The 25,846-nt window shown below is 28.6% G+C and overlaps 2 protein-coding genes across 5 annotated transcripts; one reads left to right on the top strand and one right to left on the bottom strand.

Annotated features, from left to right (window-relative positions):
* The first annotated feature begins 1,512 nt into the window (after positions 1 to 1,512).
* Positions 1,513 to 14,868, top strand: LOC108470252 (RNA-binding KH domain-containing protein PEPPER-like). 4 transcript variants are annotated; one of them, XM_053017966.1, is made up of 7 exons: positions 1,513 to 1,958; positions 2,433 to 2,682; positions 3,831 to 3,979; positions 4,058 to 4,312; positions 4,860 to 5,054; positions 5,394 to 5,531; positions 14,399 to 14,868. In XM_053017966.1, exons 1-7 carry the CDS (start codon positions 1,668 to 1,670, stop codon positions 14,465 to 14,467), a joined length of 1,347 nt encoding a protein of 448 aa, XP_052873926.1. In that variant the 5' UTR covers positions 1,513 to 1,667; the 3' UTR covers positions 14,468 to 14,868. The 4 variants fall into 4 exon arrangements, with proteins under 4 accessions (XP_052873926.1, XP_052873927.1, XP_052873928.1 ...); XM_053017967.1 differs by having other exon boundaries at positions 14,394 to 14,868; XM_053017968.1 differs by having other exon boundaries at positions 14,370 to 14,868.
* Positions 14,869 to 16,742: 1,874 nt separating this feature from the next.
* Positions 16,743 to 19,589, bottom strand: LOC108467654 (uncharacterized). Its single transcript, XM_017768371.2, has 2 exons — positions 19,128 to 19,589; positions 16,743 to 16,992 (listed from the first exon to the last, which is right to left on the bottom strand). The coding sequence occupies exon 1, from the start codon at positions 19,409 to 19,411 to the stop codon at positions 19,139 to 19,141; it is 273 nt and encodes a 90-aa protein (XP_017623860.1). The 5' UTR covers positions 19,412 to 19,589; the 3' UTR covers positions 16,743 to 16,992; positions 19,128 to 19,138.
* Positions 19,590 to 25,846: the final 6,257 nt, after the last annotated feature.

The raw sequence follows: 25,846 nt of genomic DNA, 5'->3' as shown, positions 1-25,846 counted from the left end.
ATAGTTTTTGTCAAATAAAGGTACCTTATTGGACCAAAATATAAAACAAGTATCGCAATAGAAACAAGTGTAAAACCCAGGTACCAAATAATATATTAAGCCTAAAAAAATACATAATCTTAACACCGTATTTATAAATATTAAAATACCTTATTTTAATGAGTAAACTACACCCAATGCCACTAAACTATTAGTAACTTTACGTTTTAGTTATTAAATTTTAAAAAAGTTACAAAATGATCACCAAACTATTAGAAAGATTTCATTTAAGTTATCGTGTTGTTAAAGTCGCTATTGTATGACCTTTTCTATTCACTCCGCTTGCACCAATCGAAAGATTTCATTATTATTCTCTTCTATGGCTCATTTTTTCATGAAACAACATTAAACGTTACGAATCTACGAATCAAAGCCCAAATAATTTATTTTTTAATCTTCGACACTGACTATCAAATCGATTTGGATTTAATGCATGTTCTACTACTCATTGATGAGTATCGATCAACCTCATTGATCGTCAACTCATCACTTGGACCTAGCCAGCCGAGCTAAAAAATAATTAACATTACCGCAACTTAACTAAAAAAGTTCAAATAGTTCAATGACTTAAATGAAAACTTTCATATAGTTCAATTATTGTTTTGCAACATCTTGAAGTTAAATGTCATCAACATAAACTTGTGAATAGTTTAGTGATCTTGAGTGAAAATGGTTGTGCAATATATTTACTAAAAATTGACATAAAAATTAAATATTGTATTAGCAGGAACGATAAAGTAAGAAGAGTGTATATGATGGTGTATTGGGTTCAAATTAGACATGATCATGGGCTAGTTTGGACAGGGTTGAAGTAGAATTTTAGGCCCATTTTCGCGCTGGGTCGACCTAAATTAAAAATGTTAAACCTGAGTTCGACCTGACCCGCAATATTAATTATTTTTGATTTTTTTATATAAAAACAAATTTTAAAAATATAATATACCAAATACACTAAAAACATTAAAATAAATATTTTTAAACAAATTAAAAATACATTAAAAAAGTCCTCATATTTAAGTAACACTAAGATAGGTAGCTACTTAACAAGTAAATGTCTCAAAAATAGTAACAAAATTATCAATAAAACAAGAGTTATATAATATTCAAACATTAACAACAAAATAGTGGTAATATAATAGCGAAACAGTAGTAAAATAATAACATAACAAAAAAACAGTGATAAAAAGTTCACGGGTCAAAAATATCATACTCGAGGTTCAACCTTTTAGAAAATGGCCTTAATTTTTTTTATCTAAATTTATTTTTGGGCCTATATTTTTTCTCAAATCTTTTAACTTTTTAGATAGACCTTCGGATCTAAACGAGTGGCCAAATCATAGTCAAGCATAGTTTAGATTTTATTATAAGCTTACATTTTTTTCGATTTTATATAAGAAGATAAAAATACCCTTAAATTAATATTTATTATTTTTATTAAATAAAATTATTTTAGATATAGATTTTTGAATGTTAGCTTATTTTAAATCAACACAAACCTGACCCGACTTTATCTATTATAAACACCTCCGTCGTAATTGACGAACACCGTTTTATTTTCTCAAGCAAGTCGAAATAGAAACCTCTTTTTCGAAGCCCCGACCAGCTCTTGCAAGTAAAAAATTCCCGCCATGGAAATCGCCGACGCCTCGGAGAACGGTTCGGCAAAGACCCAAGCACCGAACAACACGGCTATAGTAGCCGACCCATCAGCCGTAAACCCTTCAGAAACGACCGCTAATAACCCAGCAGTAGAGAAGTGGCCTGGCTGGCCGGGTCACTGCGTTTTTCGGCTCATCGTGCCGGTTTCTAAAGTGGGCAGCATAATTGGCCGTAAAGGCGAGCTTATCAAGAAGATGTGCGAGGAAACCCGGGCCCGTATCCGCGTACTTGATGGTGCTGTTGGAACTCCCGATCGAATTGTAAACGCCCTTTCTTTTTTTTCTTTTTTAATTTTTACCTTAAAATATTTTCCTCATTTTCTCTTTCACAGTAGTCGATTCATTGGGCTCTCTTTAGTTTATAATATGTTTGATAATGAAAAAACGAGCTAAGGGTAAAAGAAGAGAAACTTTAGGCCTAATTAATCTATATTGATGCAAATCTTGTATCTCTTGATTCGAAAAAGTTAAAAAATTTCGTTTTTTTTTTCTTTTTGGTAGCGAAAAATTGCAGTAAAAGTAACAACTGAGCTTAATAGGATGGTTTCCCATTGTGAGATTTATGTAAATCTAGGTACCCTTTTGTATCTATTACTGTATAGAGAAGTAGAACTATTGTTTGTAGGCAAAGATTTGTTTTTGGAGCAAATAGTAAGTACTCTGTCCATTGTGAGATTTATGTAAATCTAGCTACCCTTGTTCTGGTTCCTTGAATTTATTGGCTTTTTCTTGTAGGTGCTAGTATCTGGAAAGGAAGCACCAGAGGCGCCTCTTTCGCCTGCAATGGATGCTGCTATAAGAGTTTTTAAACGTGTTGCTGGATTGCCGGACAATGATGGGGATGCTAAAGCAGCCGGAGCTGCATTTTGTTCGATCCGGTTGTTGGTAGCTTCTACGCAAGCAATCAGTTTAATCGGAAAGCAAGGCTCCTTAATTAAGTCATTACAAGAGAGCACTGGTGCATCTGTGAAGGTGTTGTCAACAGGTATGTTTTGTACATCTTAAAATATGGGTTCAATTTGTAAGAGTTCTTTGCATTTAGGTTTCAGTTGGTGCATATGGATTGGTTAATGAAATATCTTTATCTTGTAATTTTAATGCTCTAGCCCTATTTTGTGTAACGCTATTGTTTTGGGATTATACCATCCTTTTGCCTTTTGATTGAGTTGTTTAATCCTCTTCATATATGATAAATCCAACTGATTGTTCTATCCTTTAATTAAAAAGGTCGAGTAATTGATAAATATGAAATTAAATAAGAACTTAGCCTACCCATTCCCATGCTAGGCATGAAGTAAACCTTAAATCAATAAAGTCTTCACTTAATTCTGCATGGCTCAGTGCATTAATGGATAATTATTGAAATCCCGTGCCCTTTTTTACTTATTTAATGGATGCACGCTTATGCTCATTTATGTGCATGCTTCATTTATCTATTTTGGGGGGATTTCAAGTGCTTTGGTTATCTGTTTGTTTTGGCTGGAGGGACTTTGTTGGAAGGGGTTATTGCTTAAATCAACCAAACTTGCCTTCTCTTTTAATTTTAGTAAAGATTTAGAGAACTTAAGGACGCCTTTTTTCCAGCTGAATGTCTTCTCATCTCTGTTAAAGTGAGGGCCCTCCTTGGTGGTGCACGAAGTTTTCCAATCTGTATAGCTGAAAATTCATGTTCCTGAGACTTAAATAACTTAATGATACCTGCTGTGTGATTTTAGCTAATATCCTAACCGGCTGATTTTATTGCTTAGCTTTGTTATGTCGAGGAATCAATAAGTGGCTGCCTTAGGTTGTAATGTCCAAAATCTACAAAGTGTTGGTCATATTGTCTGTTTCAATCATTTAATCCTTTGATAATTCATCTGAACTTTACTACTATTTTAACTCAAACCATTGCAATTGTATGGTTCTAGACACATAGAAGCAGTTTTTATAACTTGTACATGATACTTACGATTCTAGTAATAGAAGGTAATAAATTTTGACGTTTCCTTCAATTATTTTAGACCATTATGGTTGCATAAATTGTACAATAGATCCAAGTTTTTGTATATTATTCTGTTCAAGAAATGCCCTATAAATCATTGGATTTATGGTTTCTGTAAAATTCATGATGAACACGTTTCTGTTGTACAGATGAAACACCATCTTATGTGGCAGCAGATGAGAGGATTGTGGAGTTGCAGGGGGAAGCACTGAAGGTTCTTAAAGCTCTTGAACTAGTGGTGGGGCACCTGAGGAAATTTTTGGTTGATCACACTGTTCTTCCTCTTTTTGAAAAGACCGTAAGTTTGATTCCTATCAAACTGTTGTTATGTAGACTGCAGCTGTTTCATGCTAAGAGTTGCTATGTATGTTTGTAGCATAATGTGGTTGTCACTCAAGATCTCCAAGCAGATACAAGGGCTGAAAAGTCATCTCTGCTTACTGTTTCTCAAAGTGGAATCGGAATTGATCTTCCTATTACAGCAAGGAGAGACTCTTTATTCCTTGATCATGAAAAACAGTTCGAGTCACGAATCCCATCTGGAATTTCATTCTATGGACAGGATCCTGCACTTCCGACAGTACATTCTAGTTCAGGGCTTCTTCGAACTTCTGTTCCTATAGTTACTCAGGTTTGTTTTTACGTGTGCCTCGATTATTATTATTATTTTTAATTCCTTTTACCAAAATGGGAAAGAGTGAAATCAGAGATTATGATGTCAAACAAGGAAGGGAAAGGGGGATATGGAGATGAGATTGAAAATTAGAGGGCAGAACCAAAATAGGGTAAGAGTGGGAAATCACGTATTCAATATTCTAAATTGTCAATAATTCATAATCCGAAGCTGGTCGAAATTCATAATCCTGCAAGACATGAACATAAAATGCCAAATAAGTAAAACCCCAAGGTGATTCTCCATGAAATTAAGTACTATTTTAATTAGTAGTTAATTTGAGAGGGTGAGAAGCCATTTTTTAGGTCATTCATGCCCTACTTGCTCCAAATCATTGCTGAAGAACTTGAATGTGGCAATTTTTCTCTTAATTACATGCTCATCATTACATGAATTTAATTCAGCTTAGAGATTTTTTAATGATGTTTTGTTGTTGAAATTAGGATTTTGCATTACATTGGTTTATTATGTATTGTCATTTCTCTTCTTGCATTTATGGAATCAGATTGCTCAAACCATGCAAATACCATTTTCTTATGCTGAGGACATTATTGGGATTGGAGGAGTTAATATTGCACACATTCGTCGCACTAGTGGAGCCGTCATAACCGTGCAAGAAAGTGGGGGCCTATCTGATGAAATAACGGTTGAAATTAAAGGCACCTCATCTCAGGTTCAGTTGGCTCAACAACTTATTCAAGTAAGATACTTTCCCGTACGACCTATTTGTTAATTCAATTATAACCGGCTGGCGTTTCAAGTTTTACTATCACTTCTCTTTTGCTATGTAAATCATGGAACTATGCCTCCTTTGTGCTCTCTTTAATGGGTTTGATCCGTGTTTAACATCCTTATTCAATGCATATTTGAACATGGGTTCCAATATATGATACTCTAAAACCCCTCCAATACATGGAAACCTTGAGAAAAATTGAACACACATCCGACACACAGCCGAAGACTAGTAACATGAATAGATATTTTTCTCTATAAACAATCATTTTGGTGCTTTATTTACATATTAAGACTTTTAATACAGGAATTTATGAGCAATCACAAGGATCCGGTTATGAGCAGCGGTTACAGAGACACGAGTTATAGGTCCTCGTTTTCGCAGTTAGGCAGCTCATCTGCACTTTCATCCCAACCCTATGGTGGATATGGGGGATCTTCAAGTGTAAGTGGCTACTCTACTTTTAGGCTTTAAGAAAATTATCATTTTACCTTAAATTCACTTTGGAGTATGAACTTGAATGGGTGTTTTTCTCTGATGGGATTGACAACGGGGCGGGACGGGGCGAGTGAGGAGTGCAGACTCGGGTTAAGTTTCAGAATATATCTATAAACTTAATATAAATTATATACATATATATATTTATATATATGTATGTAAAATTATTAGTTCATATTAATGCTTTCTGGAAAACATTTGATGTAATAGGGATATAAGTAAAATATGTAATGATTTACATCCAAGTTTGACACTCAAAAACTTTAAACATTGAACCTATTTTGCCTAATTCTACTTCAATTATCTGATAATAATAATGCCATAAGATTATTTAACTAATTATCTTTATACTTGTAATTGTACCCAAAAATATAATTTTCTATTATGTCCATTTACATAATATTGATACACACAATATATGTTAAATTAAAAGTAAATAATGCTTATTCCTAAAAAAAAAAAAGAAAGTAAATAATGCTTAAGAAATAATTTTAATTTTCTAAATATAAAATTAGTGTGTACTATAATGTATTAAAAATATTTAAAATATATTATTTTACGTATCATTTTAAATATAATGTATGTAAATGGAATGTAAGTACGATTTTATTACCATAATTTTGAATTATATTAATAATAGTATATAAGAAATTAAAAATATAAAAAGAGAATTATTATTTCTACAAGGATTAAATAGGCATTTTATCTTTATTTTAATATTATTTTAATCAATACAATATAATAGCGTCTTTCATTTCATTTAACAAACCATTCATAATCGAAATAAATAGCGTTATTCAATATTCAATAATTTTATATTCAAATTGAGTTTTTTTCACATATTAAACATTTATTAAATATTCAGTTAATTTTATATTTAAATTGAGTAATTTAACACATGACCCAGTATGTTTTTCCCACCTATTTTTATCACAATCTATATTTAATAATTTAAAATGTGTTTAAATTATTAATATTAAAAAATGTTTAAACAATAAAATGGGTTGGTGAGGTTCATGAATTCCGCCATTAAGAATATTATGCGCTTAATGATGATTGAATTCTTTACCCAATTTGATCTTTAAATAACACCTTTTACAAATAATTATAATAATAAATAACGATTGTGAACCCAAATTAACATAATTTATATAAATATAAGTGATTAAGTTGTTTAGATTCAAGATATTCAGTGTTGTTGGAATTGGATTAGATCAATTGATCAGACCAGTTAGGTTGAAATCTAAAGTCGTGAAAAAGATTGATAGTTGCACTGGTTTGGTTTTTATCAATTTTGAAATTTTTATCAACTTTTATGATTTTTAATTATTGTTAGATTGGTTGAATTAAAATTTAAGGAATATGCCCTTTTAGATAATTTCTAAAATTTTAAATTGAACTTCTATTTTAAGAATATTAAAAGTTATTAACATGCCTTAACCCTTATTCTATAATTATAATAATTTTTATTTTTGATAATTTTTTAATTGAATTGGTTTCACTTTATTTGTGAGATTAACTTAATAAAAGGAAAAAAATATTATTAGGACTAAATTTTGACAGTCAGATGGGGAGAATTTTTTTCTTCTAAATTATTTTGGGAAAAATAATGTATTAAAATATGAGTAACATTATGTATGTTTTTGGCTATGTTAACATACATAAAAATAAAAATAAAAATATTAATATTTTTGGTGATATTTTATTTATTTACCCTTAAAAAATGATAGTTAATTTGTAAAATACAATCTTAGATTAAACTAGTATTTGGATACATTGAATATATTTATGATGATTCTTTTTCTAATTTAGAGTCACAAAATAAATTATAATTACAAAATAAGCAAATTATCCAAGATAATTTTTAAAGTAAAATTTAAATAATAATTCAATATAACATAAATACAATACCTGTCCAAGAAAGAATCTAATTGATCAATTGCATAAATTGAATTATTAATTAATGTGTTGAAAATTATATATCAAATAATGTTAATTAAATTTAGAGAATAAAATGATAAATTTAAGGAATAATTAATATATCAAAATTCAAATAAATAAAATATTAGTAATACATCTGATATGGTTATGGTACGCCTAATGACTACATATTATTTACTTTGCTTTAGTGATCATATTATTATGTTCAGTATTTATTTTATGCGTTAAATAAATTAAAAATAATAATTTTTTACCTTATGTTTGGATAACTTTATTCATTTATTTATTGAAGGGAAGGTTAATGGGAGTTTAATACTCAGTTGCTTTTCTTGAAATTACTTAATTTTATTTACTCCCATTTGTATAAAAGTTAATGAAAGGAAAGATATTTCCTTTCTTTTATTAATTTTAACCATCCAAATAAAATAAACCATTATAGACAATCATTTCTTTAATTTTTCATAGTTTAACCAAATAAAGGTTGTGAAAAGTTCTTCCCTTTTTATTAATTTTAACCAGCCAAATGAAAATTTTCTTAACCTTTCCTTTATCTTCTTTTACAATTATTTACTCAAACATAGTGTTAAAGTAGTATGACTATTCTTGAACTGTTCATGGTTGTGGATTGGAGCAACAATAATACGACTAAGCTTGGTGTGCGGTTGATTGATGACAAGGTGTTGTTATAAGTGTGAGAGTCAATGATGGATACATGTCAGAGAATAGTGAATTGGATTGACTCGACAAGAGAATGTTTATTGGATTGTTATGTGAATGTCACAACGATTCTAATGGTGTATGTGATATTTGGACTTGAGGTCACCATGGTTCCCTACATCAGAAGTCTGTTCGGTAATTCGAAAATAAAAGATTGGACGGTACTAGTATGATTGTCTTGTGATTTATTTTCAATCTAAAGATCACTGACGAAGGGATAGATTGCATGATAACGTTATTGTGGAAAAGTTTTGTTGAAACCCATATCCCTATTTTTAGGCCTTCAAGATCATACCGATGGTCAAATTGGTCAAACATTAGTTTACGAATTGATTGATTTGATCTGTTTAAGTAAATAAATTAGTAAAAAGTTTGTAAAAAAATTTAAAATAAGAAATTATTTAAAAAATAGAGAATCATCGTTTTAGCTCGATTTGCGATGTCTAACCCTTCTCTAGATCAATATTCTAGTCATTTCTTGTTTTGATTGATTGGTATGGTTTAAACAACATTATCTATTAGCATCGGTAGAAGGTAGTTGGTGACTTCTTGTCTTTAAATGATTCTCTCTTATCAACAATTAGGTAGATGACATAAAAGTTGGGATTGATGAGTTGTGGCTAGAAGTTTGTGGAAATGTTTTTTTGGTTGTATGAACACATCATCTTAATTCGATCTATGCTTATCGATCAAAGGTGAACCATTCACTCTCTTTCACTTAGATTTGGTATCTCGCACTTGGATCTGTTGGTTTGGACTTCTTGATTTGTTTTTTCACTATGTCGATGGTGCTTTAGCGGCCCAATAGCAATGTTAAAGCCCTGAGTTCGAGTTTATTTTGTGTCAACACATGACAGTGATTGGATTTTGATGAGTTTTTTATTAGGTTTGTTTTGGTTACTTTTGGTTTAATATCCGGTTTTGATTTTATACTCCTAAATTTAATATTTTAATTAGTAGCAATGGTCAAGCGTTAATGCCTTTCATTGCTTACCCTAGTCAAGCCCTCCTTTATATAATGTAGATTTTGCCAAAGGTTGGTGCCTAACCATTTTATCCTAATATATTTAGGGACTTAAAGGCAAGTAAGTTGGTAGGTTCATTAGATGATTTGAGTGGTTATTCATTAGCTTTTTGGGAATTACATAAGATGTAATAATTAGTAAAAATTGCTTACCTAATTATCTATAATCTTGAGTGATTGGCTAAAACTATTTTAAAAGGAGGTGAAGTATAGATCTTAATCCATTAAGAATTCTTTAATTAGAATTTTTGAGATTAATAATGACCATTATTAATTATGAATAAAATAGTGAGTATCACTTAATAAAGTCTTGTTTTAAGTGATCATATCATGGTATTTTACTTTTTGCATTTTTGTTGTTATAAATTACAATGGCATCAAACACATTTAACACCCTTTCTTGAGGAGGACAAGTTAAATGGTCTTAACTTTTTGGATTGGTATCGTAATTTGAATAGTCCTCAAACAATAATGAAAATTATATTTTCTTAGAAGTCCCATTCTTGAGCCTTCGAAGATTAATGCTTCTTAAGTTGATAAGGATGGTTACAAGAGGCATCTTGATGATATGGTAGACATAAAATGTCTAATGCTTGCCACTATGACCTTTGAGCTTTAAAAGCAACAGGAGGACTTGATCACAAATGATATGATTGAGCACCTGAAATAGTTTTTTCAGGGGCAAGCACGTCAAGATTCGTATGGGATTTTTAAAGCCTTACTTCAATGTAAAATGGTAGAGGGAGCTCATGTTCTCAAGATGATAGACTATATAAAAGATCTTGCAAGAGTTGGCCATTGATGTTGTCTTGCAAATGTTCTCAGAAAGTTATAGTCAATTCATTATGAATTACAACATGAACGAGACACAAAAATCTTTGTTAGAGTTGCTTAGCATGTTGAGAACAATTGAGGCAAACTTGAAGAAGCTTGTACTCAAGGTTATACTAATGGTTCGAAGGGGTAAGGGCAAAAGTAAGAAATACTGCAAGGATAGTACTAACGGCAAGTCTAAGTGCTTTAAAGTTACATTGGAACCAAAAAGGTGAGGTGGTTAAAGAAGGTAAGTACTACCTCTATGATCAAATCAGATGTAGGAAGAAGAGTTCTACTTACAGTGAGAAGCTTATGAAGATGAAAGGAAGTAATGCTTTTGCTTCAAGTATTCTTGTTGTTGAAGTCGGTTTGTTTTCTACTACTTATTTGGTATTTATTATCGAACGTGGTTCTCACATATGTGCTTCTGCACAAAGACTACAAAGGATAAATATGGAATAATAAATTTAGATGCTAGATGTGGTTCTCAGTACTTTGTTACTTTTGCCGACGATTTCAATAGTTATGAGTATGTTTACCCTATGTTCCATAAATCTAAAGCCCTTGAAATGTTTAAGGACTTCAAGGATGAATTAAAAACTAACTAGGCAAAAGTATTAAAGAATCTCGATTAGATCAAACCGGAGAGTAGTTAAGCTAGGAGTTGGATGACCTTTTGAAGGAATGTGGCACAGTTTCACAATGTACTACTTATGGTATTTTACAATGGAATGGAGTGTTTAAGGGGAGGTATTCAATTTTGTTAGATATGGTTTGATCAATGATGAGTTATACAAATGTTTGTACTTTCTTTTAAGGAAATACATCAGACTAAAATGCTTTTACACTGAATCGTATTTGACATAGATGTGATTTTGTGAAGCTTAATCTCAAATCTAATAAATACATCTATGTAAAAATCTCTTCAAGAACAAAGTATTATTAGTTGGACATGTGTTTTATCATAAAAGTGGTTCATATTTAGAGCGGAAAGTGGGAGAAAGATTGAACTTAGAGAAGTTTAAGATCTATAAGACTTCATTGAACCGGAGGTAGAACAATAGCAAGCTCTACAAGTTGCGGAACAAAAGTTATGTAGAAACACACGCATTGTATAGGTTTGAAAGAAAACATCATGCATTTAAGAGATATGGATTTCTTACTATAACGTATGGTGATGTTTTTCTTATGGATTGAGATGACCTTATGAGTTGTTTTGGCTATAGTAACCCGAAATCCATAATCCTATTTTTGGCCATTCAAAGCTTCGACTAGCACGAATGTAGGGAGGTTGATGGATTCCAATTTCAAAAAGACTTCGACTGGTGATCTAGTGGATTCGTAGAAGATGGTACGAATGAATTGTAATTAAAGGTTTGTGAATGCATTTTTCGATTGTGTGAATGTGTCATCTAGAGTCGAGCTACACTCATCAACCGAAGGTAAACCCTACACACACTCTCTTTCACTTGATTCTGATTTCTTACAATTGGTTCCATGAAATTGGGCTTGTTAGTTTGTTCTTCCACTACTCCAATGGTGCTTCGACGACACAACAAATAACAACAAAAACCAGCACATATATTAATGCAACAATAAGTGGCACAAAATTTGGAATTATTTAGTATCAATTAGACAACAATTTTGAAAACATGATAGTGAGACATGAACATAATATAAAAATTAATAATAAAAACACAATTAGGGCGAAGCTTGGAATTTTTTCTTTGGGGCGAAATCAAGTTCAAAGTTTTTATGAGAGCTAAAATGTAACTTGACTATTTCATTAGCTTATAGTTTTATGATTTTTAAATGATTAAATTAAAATTTTAACATTTTAAGTGTGAAGTGTAATTTTATTATATACTAATTCATAATTTTATAAAACTTAAAGGGTCAAACATGTAATTTCTCAATTTAAGCGGGTTGGAGGCCCTTGTTAGTCGCTTGCCATTGCCTCTAAACATAATGATACATATAAATACCAAAATAAATATTAATTTGTCATAACCATATAATAATAAGTATGGTTCACATCCCATGCTTCGTGTTGGATTAATTATCTTTTGTGGTCAAATTATTGAGTAAAACTTTGAAAGTTAAAATATGTTCAATGTTAATGCCAATTTACTTTTTCATACTTTTAAACCCTTTTATTAAATCAAACTAGTAAATCCATAAAATTTAACTCAAGATTTCATTAACAAGAGTTTACTTTCTTTGTTTTATTATGTTTAAATTTAGGATTTACTATCTATATTTAGTTTGACATAAATTGGTATACACGCTAGACTCGTCTAAGGGTTAGGAGTCGAGTTGGGCTTGAACAAGAATTTCTACAATAATGAAAAATATTTTTATTAATTAAATTTAATTATGAAAATATATAAAATATTAATTAAAAATATATTTTTATATTCTGTTACATTTTGAATAGTGAAAGAGGCTTTTTGAGCAATTTAGGTCAATCTGAAAATGGGCTTGAACTTGAAACTTTTTATGAAATTGAGCCTCAATTCGGCCTGACCCATGGACGGCTCTAGTTCACGTAGGCTCAAAGGAGGCAGATAGGGATTTTGGGCCTCCACAAAATGGAAAAAAATTGTTGTGTGTTCTCCTTATAAATGATAATAAAATAAGTTAGTACATGATAAAATTACACTTTTTGTCATTCAATAATTTATAATTCAATTTTTGCTCACCTAAAAAAATTTATGGCTTCGCCGTTGTTGGTCCCTTTACTTTTATAGAATCATTAGTTAATCCAAATTATTGGCACCTTAATTATTTCAAGTAAAATGTTAATGCCGATTTTATTCTAAAAATATGCATTCTAACTTATAATGTTGAGATTGTTTTTTTTTTTTTTTTTTTTGTGTTAGATGTTTTTATTATGTTTACATTTTAATCGAAATAATTGAGGATAATAACTATTTGAATTAAATAATGTCATTATTAAAGTAGAAGATCAAATTATGTCAAATTAAAATATAAAAATTAAATCTCGAATGCGATCATAATAGAGGGATTAAAATTGAAATTTTATCATTCGGTATGAAGGGTGGGTTTGGATGGATGGTAGAGTGCGGTGCGGTGTGTTTAGCTTTCATGTTGTCGCATGCTACAATATCTAATTTTATCACCGCCGTTGTTTTTACACTAACCGTAAGTAAAAACATCGCTTATCCAAATCCACCAAGGCTCTAAATATTAAAGAAAAAACAAATAAAGGTAAATTAATCATTTACATAACATATTAATGATTTATTTAATTAGGTGTTAATTACATTTTAGTTAGTTCTTAGTAATTTCTAGTTTTACAATTGTTTTGTAGACTTTTAATATTTATAATATAAGATAAAAAAAATAGCAATGAAATAAATCTTATAATATAATTTATTATAAGATCCTTATATTATTAGAAAATTATTTTTATACAATTATATATTAAATGTAAAGTTAGGTATCATATAAATAATTAAAATTTGTATTAGTATTTAAAAGAAAATAAAATTTCTTTTCATACTTTCAAATTAATAAAAGTTCATTATTTTGGGTTAAAAAATTATAACTAAACTCAATATAAATTTTAATTTTATTTATTATATAAATTTATTTGGGTGAAGTTAATAAAAAAATTATTACATTTGAGGTACAATGATTTAATATAAAATTTAACTTTTGTTATTAACATATATTTTGCTAAAATTTATTATAAAATCAACTCCTTTAACCAAAGCTTGTGAATTGAATAGAATTCTTGTTTATATTTTTAATAATCATATTAATAATAAAATAATATGGAATGAAAAATTAATATAATGAGCAATAAAATATGAAAAAAAGAGATAAAATTAGAAATATAATGATAAATATTAATTATTTTGTCAATTCAAAAGATTTTTCAAACTTGTATTTATTATATATCAATTTTTCAATTCATTAAATAATGTATTTTAATTTCATATTATTAATGTAAAGTAATATAATTTAAATTGTTGAACATAATCAAAATATGACAATAATAAAAAATTCAAATCATAAATGAAATTTGAATGAAAATAATTATGAAATTAGACTTTTTTTGTGATATTCTAGCTTTTAATTGAATGGAAATACTTGAACGATAATACGAATATAATAAATAATAAAAGATATTTTTATTAGTTTAAAAATATTTGATTTGATTTTTATAGATTGTAGATTAATATCAATATCAATATATGATTTTGTGTTATATTGTTATCTTTTGGATTTACATAATGCAAATTCATATTGTTATATAGGAAATCAAAACTTAAAATTTTCAGATCAGCTCCTATCATGTGTGATGATGCCATGGCTTCATGTTTCACTTAAGAAACTTGTGGGATTTCGCCCTTAAGATATTAGCGCCCCAATCGGCGGATAAACCCGAGATCGCACCGTCCCTCAAATGTCAATCACCCGACTCCGTGCCATTTGAATATGTTGCAGCTTGTTGAATATGTCGGTTTTATTAAGCTAATGAATCCGACAAGAGAATGGGTTTAAGATTTATAGTTTAGGTTTTTGATGGAATTTGAGTTGTTTAAGCGAGAAGCGAATATGGGTGTTATCTAAAAGATAAATTACCAAAGCTGAATGACTAGATATGAGGATGGGTGTAAGAAAGAGCATAATTGTAGATCTATCCAAGAGTCGATCGTGAATTAAAATTTTGAAAATATTCGAGTCATGGTTTGATCTCATTCGGAAATAATGTTTTGTTAATTATGAATGAAGGATGAGTTTTTTTTCTTTCAATTGTGCTTCCCCTTCTTTTTTATTGTTTATATTGCTCCGCTTGTATTTATTCAAGGGTCAAATATCTAGGCTCAAAAGATTTACTCAGAATATGATAAAGTTTTGGCAAAAATGTTAAGCTCCACAAATGAGCTTGAATAAGATATTGAGCTCATATCTTATTTAGCTCAGTGCTAATCTCAAATCTGGCTTGACTCAAATGTGTTGTTATCCAGTAATCTTTAAATATATATATATATATATATTTAAAAAACATTGTCAATACACCATTGATGGGTAATTATGACACTTTATCATTGAGTGAAACAAAATAAATAAATCAATACTCATATCTTAAAACTTAATTCAAACTCGTTAGTTTAAAAGCTGAAACTATACTGAAATGGTAAGTTGTTTAATTATTAACAATGTTTTCAAAGTTGGACTGACAGTCAAACTGGTTAGACAATTGGTTCGTCGTTTAATCCGAATAGTTCGATTAAACAAATTATTAAAAATCCCATAAAAATATAAAAAAAAAATGAATCGTTGTTTTTTAGTTCGGTTCAATTGGTTTCGAACCTAAAGTTTTTTCTAGATTAGTACCTCGATCGACTTCCAATCTAATCGACCAATCGGATTCATAAATAAATGATTTTGACTCAATTCACTCGAATTTTTTCAAAATTTTAATTGATATTTATTTTGATTGAATTTTCAATGTTTTTCTTTTAAACTTATTTTTATAATATAAACTTTTATTTTAAAGCATTTGAACATTAATCGATAAAATTTTAAAATCATTTTCATAAATATTTATAAAAAAATTATATGATATTTTTAGAAAAATATTTTTATATAAAGCTCTTAAATAATTCTCATTACTTTAAATATAACATATTTAGTTTTACATAATCAAAATTTTAAATTAAATTAAAAACGTTTTTTTAATTTCTTAACAATTCTAATCATATTTCGAGTAAAAAAAAATACTTCAAGGTAAAACCAAGCTCCGTTTGTTTCAACATAAAAAGCTTTTATAGAAAGTATTTTTAGACTTTTTTGACGTTTGTTTCATGTAAAATAGGATGGTCAACGTAAAAGGTTTTCAAGTCTTGATAATTTTTTTTCATAAAATGTTTTTCAAACTAATAAGAATATGTCACTGAATACCCCCATACCCAACACGAGCATCAAGTCAAACTACTGGGATATTACATTCTCTACTACATTCTTCACTTATTAAATATTTTTTTATAAACTTTCACAATTTTTTAATTTAGTCCATTTTCATCCTAAAAGTTCAACATTCACTAATTAATCACATTAAATTAATTTTTTCTTATTATACTTCAATCATATTTTTATGTATTTCACTTTTATTATTTTATCCACGTATTTTCTTAAGTTCAATAATTTAATTCTTGCCATCATAAAAATTCATATAATTCCATAATTTCATTTTACAATACTTTATGCATATTTCATCATCTCATAACAAATTCATTAAATTTTTATCATAATTTTTTGTTCGCATATTGGATTGTTTCACACTTAAACTTTTGTACATTTTCAATTTAATCCCTATTATTATATAATTCATTTTTCATCATATAAAGACTTTAATCAAATAATTCATTATAATATTTTATTTCACATAACAAATTTTCATACATATCACTCCTCTTATTTCAATTATAAATTTTACAGAATTTACAATTTAATCCTTTACTACATATCATTATTCTCAAATGTATGTTTATTTCATTGAAAATAACTTTTATGAAATATTTTCAGAAAATTGATCAAACAACCAAAAATATTTTACATAAATTCATTCAAATACCAAAAATTATTAATATTTTTCAAAAAAATAAGTCATTTTTCAGTAACCATTTTCTCTCAAACAAATGAGCCTAAATTTGCAGTCAATTTCCACTATAAAAAAACAATTCAGTATTTCATCGATTGATCCCCAACTTATCAACACCCAACAAAAAATAGTCAATAGAAATCAACAACAGACCACCATAACAAAAATCCATTGTATTTTTAATTTTATTTTATCACCATAATGCTGCAACGCATTTGATCAAAGACAGTATCTTCCTGCCTAAATTGTTCAGAAATTACAACCAGAAGAACCTGCAAAACATAAATTGTGAAATGATAAATATTTGCAACATAAACCAACCAAAATAAAAGCATAAATTAAATATAAGTTTATTCACATATCACCCATGGTTATGCTTTAAAATAGTATATCTAGCAGTAGTATGTTGAAAATTTTTTTGAAGTTTTTTTTTTTTTTGAAGTTTCTCAGAGATTGTTATGTCCTCATACCAACATCCAGTTATGCTCCGGACATTGGTATCAATCATGGCATAAAGGCTCCTGTATTAAGAGTCAAATTGCATTTTGCCCCATCTATTAAAAAAAATGGGCCAAACAATCCATTACATTAGATAAAAGAGCAAACTAAACCTTCTGTTAAAAATTCTATCCATTTTTACTGTTAAAAACCGGCCCCTGCATATCAATATACGTGACATGTCACGTGTAATTGTCTAGTTATTAGAAATGGATTAAATTTTTAACAAAAAAAACTAGTTTGCTCTTTTATCTAACATTTTTGAATAAATGGGGCAAAATACAATCTGACTCCTATTACAAGGGCCTCTGTGGTACTTTTACCATATGATGGCCTCCATTATAATTTCAATTTCAAGGAAACATATGAAATGCATTCTTCTCATATTTCTTCTATCATTATTGCGCAAGTTATCTCATTAGAAAGGAATGATATCTATTGATGTAACCTAGTCCTCTATACTTTCATGGGACATATAAACCGACTATCTACTCAAAATAATTGCTTGGTCTTTTGCCATAAAGGAAGCATAGGAAGATACATCCATCAAAACTCAATATTTATAATTACAGGGTGAATGATGTTTTAAATTGAATTATACATATGCATAACTTTCATAGGCAGAACAGATACAAATCTTACACAATTAAGGGCACTAACATGACCAGAATTAGGTTAATGATGTTTTAAATTGAATTATACACATGCATAAGTTTCATGGTATTAGTTAAAACCAGCATTCGTATGACAGTCAGTCCAACCAAGCTGCAAGTTGATGCCCAAAAAAGGGAACAATGACAGCAATGATTAAGGAAAGAACACATGGTTGAATGTTAGTACTCATCCATCCCAATTTGTAATAAATATTAAGCTGTTCAGAGCCTGCACATCATCGGAATAGGTTCATTGTGTTTTAAATTTTATCGTATTAGTTAAAAGCAGTTCTCATGTGTACATTTTCATCCATCCAACATGAGTTCTATCAAATGATAGTAAGTCCAACTGAAGTTGATCAAAAAACCGAACAACAATGATAGAGGAATGATCATCACATCATAGAAGGTTAGCACTCATTCCATCCCAATTTGTAATAAATATTAGCTAAAACCACATATAAAAATGGTTGAAATCTCCTATGACCAATAAACACCCAAATATAAACAAGTACATAACGAAACAATTAAAACTACAAATCCATCATCACTTAAACTTCACTAGAATCGAACATCAAAAACTAACATCAATGTTACAAAAAGCTTGACTTGAAAAAAGTGTGGTGATAAATGTGGTCTTAGAACTTCTAAGTGGTAGATAAAGCTGGTGCAAAGAACTGAAATCTCGAACCATATATATTTCTAAAATAATAAAAAGTTCAGAGATCTGAAGATATTATTTACAAGCTTCCAAATTACAAAAACTCCATTTTCTTAGCTTTTTAGTTCGAGCTGCCAAACCATGATTTCAACCTAAAGGTCGAAAATTTTCGCTGGTTTAGCATTGTGAAACATAGCAATACTATGTAAACATCAATGCTAAACCGGGGCCGAAAAATATAACCGGAAAAATGCAAGCAAATCTCTTATATCAATGCTCCTGCTCCAGCAAAGCAATCCCAAAATTATACAAATTTATATGCAATAAAAGATCATCAACACATCAATCCAATAAGCATTAACAAACATATCTCCTTTTTTCCTTTCCTCAATTCGAAATCGAAAACCCATCTATTAAATCAGCAGTCGATTACATAAGCAAAAATAGATCGATACTAAGGAAATCAAATCATCATCGAAAGAAGCCCATCGATCCATAGCCAAATTTACCCACATTTCAAAAACGAGGCATCAAATCATCCATCTAAAACAAAACCCACACATATGAACCTCTAAAAATCCTGAATAAAAATTACCTGGGCGGGGATCAGTGATGACCATGTTCCTTGGGGTGTTGCTGGTGCTCCAGATGGCGACGCTCATTTGGGAGAGCGACGAGGTAAGAAAAGGCCATCCCACCGAAACAGACATGGTAAAGAGGCTGGATCGAATCGGTTTGAATGTACTTTGAATTGTAATTGTCCAAACCCTTTTGAAAAGCTTTCTTCACGTAATCCATAGATAGCATCGGTTTCACGTAGTTAGGGACTTCCTTCACTTTCATCCCTTTTATCTCGCTATAAACTTTCCTCATTGCCATTTTCTGCAAAATTCAACCCTAACCCTAGCTTTGAGTTCCCCCCTTTCCTTATTCTCTGGGAAATTTGGAGGATTGGATTTAAGAGTTTTTTTTTTTTTTTTTTTTGTGTGTGTGTGTGCGTGTGTTAATTGAAGGGCTTCTCTCAGTTAGGTTTAAGGCTTCTTCGTTGGGCCGCCCTGCTTCATTGTTTCTTTCACCTAAAAATAAATAGGGTAAACTGCATTACGGTGACTCAACTATGTTTTTTCTTTATCCAATTATGAAAGTTACTAAATGGTTACTTAATTACTAGTATATTTTTTTTTTGTCATTCAAATATGAAAAGTTATAAAATGGTCACTCAACTATCAGTAAATTTCTTTTTTGATCATCCAAATATGAAAAGTTACAACATAGCTATTCAATTTTATCTTTTTTAGTCACCCAACAGTATCAGATTTTTGGGTGCTTCCAACTTTATATGATACACGCACAGATGAGATGAAATTTATTAAAGAAAATTCAACTAAGCTACCAATTTTCAAGATCAAAAGATTAGTTAACTTGAGACGAATTTTTGAATGGGATCCAAGCTGTCATGGGTTGAGATGTCTTCATAGCATTTGAAGATCTGTCTCTTAACCTCGAAACATACTTTGAATTACTCGATTTCGAGTTTAGGAACTCAAGTTATGATCATTTTAGTGAAGACTACGCGAACATAATTTTTGGACGGTATAATTATGAAAATTACGAGTTCCGGGCTTTTAATTCGAGTTTAAATCATATTGAGTTTAATTTTTAGACTTAATTTTTATTATATATGAGCCCAATATTGTATTTATTTGATTTTATTATTTCATTATTTGTTTATTCCGAATTTTAGATTTTTTAAGTGAGTTTTATGTAACAATAAAGTTTAGTTTAAAATTGTTTCTTATTTAGAATGATTAGAATTTCAGTATATTTAAGAGTTTTATTTTGATGTACTTAGCCAACTTGTATGAAGGCCTATTCATTATACACAGTCAATTCATTCATTATTCACTTTAAGTTAATAAATTTTCTTGAGTTTTGATTTTAATAATCTTTTCAGACTGTGAGAATATTTTTTTAAGCTTTTTCTTGAAAGATTTTCTTTATTAAATGGAAAATTAGAGCTATTTTAAGAGTGTTGTGAATTCATCTTTCTAGGACTTTTTACACGTCACTTTTCATCTTTTTCATCTAACTTCTTCATTTTATCTTGTTCTTGTTTAATTGTTCAAACATTTGATTTATTTAACTATTCTTTTTTTTTTCATCTTAATTATTTATTTTAATTATTTTTCAATTAATAGATTTAACTTGGATTTATTTGTGTTTTAGGTTTTGTCAAACTCTAAGTTTTCCTAGAGCCGTAAGCCAAATTCATGACTTAGACAAATTTACAATTCTATTCTGCGCATGTGTCCTTATTATTACATTAGCTAGCTAGTGATAAAAAAGATAAAATTGAATAGTTGGGTAACCAAAAAGAAATTTACTAATAGTCGGGTGACTACTAACATAATTTACCTAAATAAATAAGGTTAAAACATGTTATAAGTCATTGTACTCTTCACAACTTTAAAACTCAGTCCTTGTACATTTTATTTTCATGATTTTATTCTCTCTAATTTTCAAATTTCAAAATTCGATGAATTGTTAACGCTATTTTTTGGTATGATATTTTGAAATAATAAAAAACTCACTTGATAATAATGTAACTAAAAATGACATTGGTAATGAACCTAAATTTAACAATATAATTTTAAAATGTTAATAGTTAGATTTGAATTTTGAATCTGAAAAGTATAGGACTAAATTCTTAAAAATAAAAGCATAAGGACTAAATTTCAAATTTATGAAGAATTTTGAGACTTATGACATTTTACCCAATAAATAATATTTCTTGTCTATTTTTTTTCTATTTTGGTACTTAAATTGTTATTTTCATCTCATTTATTTAAAAATTACTGAAGCTCAATAATAATATGCCATGTGTTACATTTTTATCGGTAACTTTGATTTTTAAGTAAACTGAAATGAAAATGATAATTCAAATACTAAAATGAGAAAACAAATATGTTTCAATGGCTAAATTGTGACAATAATTGTCAATACCTATCTATTTTGACTCCAACTAAAAAAAAACATGATTAATTAAATCTAAATCTAATTTTGATCCAACTTGATAATAAAAAATTAATAAATTGTACTCATTGAATCTGAACTAGAATGACCTAAAATTGAAAGGCCAAAACAATTCGAATTCAAAAGCGATCATGTTTAATTAAAATCTGAAATGATCAAAACTCAATCTCGAACTTAAATGGTTTAAACCCAAAGAATTCAAAACTACTAAAACTTGAAATGATACGAACCCAAACTCGAATTATCGTAAACTAAAACAAGTGAGAAACTTAAATAAATAAATAAAAAACCTACCCCTATCCAAATTGAGCAGGTCAGACCAATTGATAGATGTATATATGCAAGGCTAACCCGCTAAGAATTATTTAAGTGTAAAATTAAGAAGATAAGATATTTAATTATATTAATGCAAATTTAGATTAATTTTATAAAAAATATTAAATTATTTTTAAAAGGTAATTTTATTAATTTATTTAATAAATGAAACTATACAATTCAGGAGGAAAAAAAAGTAATTACTCGTCGTAGATGACGAAAAACAAGTTCCATCAAACATAATAAATGTTTTAGCTTTTGCATCAATAAAATATTATAATATGTTGACAGTTGACTTTATTAAAACTAAAGTACGATATATTTGAAGTGATTGTAAACATTTAATACGATAAATAAATTAGTATTGAATCGTCCAAAACGATGAAAAAATCGACAAAAGAATACAATAACAAAATTATCTCTAATATTAATTAAAATCACTCATTTAAATTATATCCGTTGTGTCAATAAAATTTTCATGAATTTTGGGATTATTAAATAAAATTATCACAAAAAATTTGGTTAAAAAAAAATTAGACGAACATATATGGAAATTGGAATCATTTTGGGGCAGTGAAGTGGGCAGTCACATGTGGTGTATAAACAAAACGACAAATTCTAGTGGGCCATACTAACATGTGATTCAATCTCTCGTTTTCCCAAAATAATAATAATATAATAATCCTCAATTTAATTTCAGTTTATAATATATTTGTAAAAACCACTTAAAAATAAATTATTTTAACCAAAATTAATAGACATAAAAATTTGTTGATTTGGACAATGTAAAAAAATTGTGACTATAGCTATTTTAACCTATTAAAAATAATATTTGAAAATTTAATATCTCAATAATATTATTTTTATTTAAGTATTTATTTTCTCCAAAAATATTTCTATTTGTAATTAAAGTAAAAAAAAGTGAATAAAAATTAAATAATAAGATAATAATTTATTTCATTGAGGAAAAGAAATTCCATAATAGTTTGGTTGAATAAATTGAACCAATTAATTGGAATCTTTTAAAAGTATATTAGCTTTTTTCCCTAAAATTAAATAGGCTAAGTGTGAGCTTAATTGTTACTCAATAAAAATAATTTTAATTATTAAAATATAAAATATTAATATAAAACATTCTTGACTAATAATGTTAGTTTTTGAATGTGATACATTCTCCAACATATTTTTATATATTTAAATATAATTATACTTGCGGTGTGTGCCTTATATTTATTGAACGTTTTGCAAATAATTATAGAAGACAAACGCGTGACAATCTCTTAAGGCAGAAGTAGGGGTGGCGTTGCGACAATATCTCATCTAATGTAACCGCGTTTTCAACTTCAAGCAAGATTTATTCTCCCAGTTAAACTATGACTACTCTATAGATATTTTAGTATGATTAAACCTCTAATCTTAGCTTGTTTAAAGGGGTCATTTTATTCCTATTTTTATATGCCAATCAGCAATGACTTTTCTTGAGGGCAACAAGATGAAATTGCATATGAGTTTTGGTAAGAATTCTGTAGTAACTATGGAAAGAATTTTGTTCCCAAGTTAGAGTTTTGTTTTCAAGGTTTGGTATTGTTAATTTAGTACATTTAAAGTTATTTTCTCTATATTACACTTTTGTTTATTTACTCATTTATTGAAAAGTCAAAGCCTCCTTTGCCCATAGTTTTTATCCTCTTTGGAGGAATTTCCACATAAAATATTTGTGTGTTTGCCCTACTTTATTTTACTTGTTCATTTATATGTGTTGATCCCCGACAATACTAAAAAATTATAAGATATCGAAATTATGTTTATAATTAAATTAAAATATGTAATTTTGTAAAAGTGATTTATTATATTTTTAAGGAGAAAATAGGATTTGAATGTTTTAATATCTGTATAAATGTGAGATAAAGGTGGATAATATAATCTCTACCAGTTACACCTCATTACCATCCTTATTTAAAATTAAGTGGAAAGGGCATTTAACTCCCTAAAATGCGAAATTATTTTAATGTCTTAAAATTTTATAAAAATTAAGTTAATATATGGTAAATTTATAGTTTGGTCCTCAAAAAATATTATAATTTGAATTTAATCTTTTAAAAATCATAAAAATATAAACCAATACAAGGATGAAATTGCATATTAACTCTTTTAAAAGTATATAACTTAATATCAAAATAGCAAGAATGGAGAAAGCATTTCTAAATGTTATTTTTTTATTAAATCGATTTGGTTTCTATGGTTTATTAAGTAAATTTTATGGAATAAAGAGAATCAACATAGCACAAACAAATTAATATATTAAAATATATAATTTTAGCAATTATTTGTTTAGTCCTTTTACGAATAATTTATTTGACATAATATCGGGTGAAGGTGATTATAGATAGTTCACACAGTCATGTTGAGAACTATTGAAAAGTAATGAGATATCAGGGAGTAACTCTGAAAGGTCTTGAAATTTTATTTTATACACTTTTTGATGATGATGAAAGGTTTTACGTGAGAGGATCTTGGACGATACTTGAGTATCGCAGGATGAATGCTCTATCGTGTATGGTCACGGAAAACTTTATTATGATACAATCATATATGACGGGTATGATTAGACTTTTAAAAAAATAGTTTTGAAGTTACGAGATGAGATTGAAGATGTCCCCTTTGTTAGAATTAAGTGACCCAAATTCTTATTTAAATAAAATACGATGGAAAATAAAATAAAAGTAAAATCCATATAGAACTAGACTTCTTTTATTTTATTTTAGAATAAGGTTTTTAAACCTTATTAAACTCCATCTATTTTATATTGATTAGGATAAGGTGTTTCAATCCTACTAGAATATGGCTTTGCAAGCCTATAAATAGACATAGTCTATTCCTCTTGTATTTGAGTAAAAATTTTTCGACATAGTGAATTTTCTTCTCCTCTGCCCGTGGTTTTTTTCCCGAAAGGGTTTCCACGTAAAATTTATGTGTTCTTTATTTTTATTTATTTTATTCTATTTTATTTTTCACACCCTTAATAAATTTTCTTATGATCCAGTAGCGGTCTTTGCGTCTTCTTGACGAGCAAGGTCCCATATAGGTGAGTCCCTGTAAGTTTGGGTACTTTCCTTTAATGAGGACGAAATTAAACCAATACAAAACACAATAGATGAAAAACCGAAAATAATATGGATAAAACCCATACAAGGAACACGCATATGAGGGACTTATAAACCCACACATCACAATTACACAATGTGAGACTCGAGCCTCAATACTTAAAGATGTGAGTCTTCACATTAACCAACAAATTTAAAGTCGTTGATCTAATAATAATTACAAAATAATTAAAACATTTATAAAAATAATAAAAATTTGGAAATTTATTAAATTGTCGATTTTCTATCCCAAATTCTGATTTTTTACGATTTCGAGTCATTTGTTCAAAAACCAATTCAATTTTTATACTCGAACCCATATACTAATTGATTCCCGAGTTAACTAATCCACGTAGATTTCAACAACTTTGTTTGGTGAGATATCAAGTTCCATTTTTATTTCCCTCGTGATTTCCTTCCATTACTTTTTAGAATATTTTATTTCCTAATTGTCATGATTCTTTTTTTTTTTTAATCTAATATTTTCCTTTTTATTTCAAGATTTTCAGTTCACTTTTTGTCCACTTATCTTTTAAGATTTTTGAATAAATAAACAAACAGAACTGTAAAATACACTTAATAATTGGAAGAAAAAAAAATGTAATCTCTGTCTTTTCCTTTGTACATTTTCCTCACATGAATGATTAAATACATCCATATCTAATATTATATATTTTTCAAAAAATAATATAATATATACAAAGCAGTATTAGATACACTAATAGTATATATTTTTTATTTCACAAACAAATTTAAAAAACTATCATGTGTGCCGATTGATTCTTAATTTGATTAAGATGGACATTGTTGTCAGTGCAGAATG

The sequence above is a fragment of the Gossypium arboreum genome, chromosome 8, assembly GCF_025698485.1.
Source record: "Gossypium arboreum isolate Shixiya-1 chromosome 8, ASM2569848v2, whole genome shotgun sequence".
Classification (NCBI taxonomy): domain Eukaryota; kingdom Viridiplantae; phylum Streptophyta; class Magnoliopsida; order Malvales; family Malvaceae; genus Gossypium; species Gossypium arboreum.
The sequence above is the reverse complement of the archived record's forward strand: the minus strand, read 5'-3'. Positions and strand labels throughout refer to the sequence as shown.

Excerpts from the sequence above, each read along its gene's own strand:
- LOC108470252 (XM_053017966.1), top strand. The coding sequence starts at position 1,668 with ATGGAAATCGCCGACGCCTCGGAGAACGGTTCGGCAAAGACCCAAGCA. Across the intron at positions 2,683-3,830 it reads TGTGAAGGTGTTGTCAACAG|ATGAAACACCATCTTATGTG; the intron begins GTATGTTTTGTA and ends TCTGTTGTACAG. Across the intron at positions 5,055-5,393 it reads TGGCTCAACAACTTATTCAA|GAATTTATGAGCAATCACAA; the intron begins GTAAGATACTTT and ends CTTTTAATACAG.
- LOC108467654 (XM_017768371.2), bottom strand. The coding sequence starts at position 19,411 with ATGGCAATGAGGAAAGTTTATAGCGAGATAAAAGGGATGAAAGTGAAG.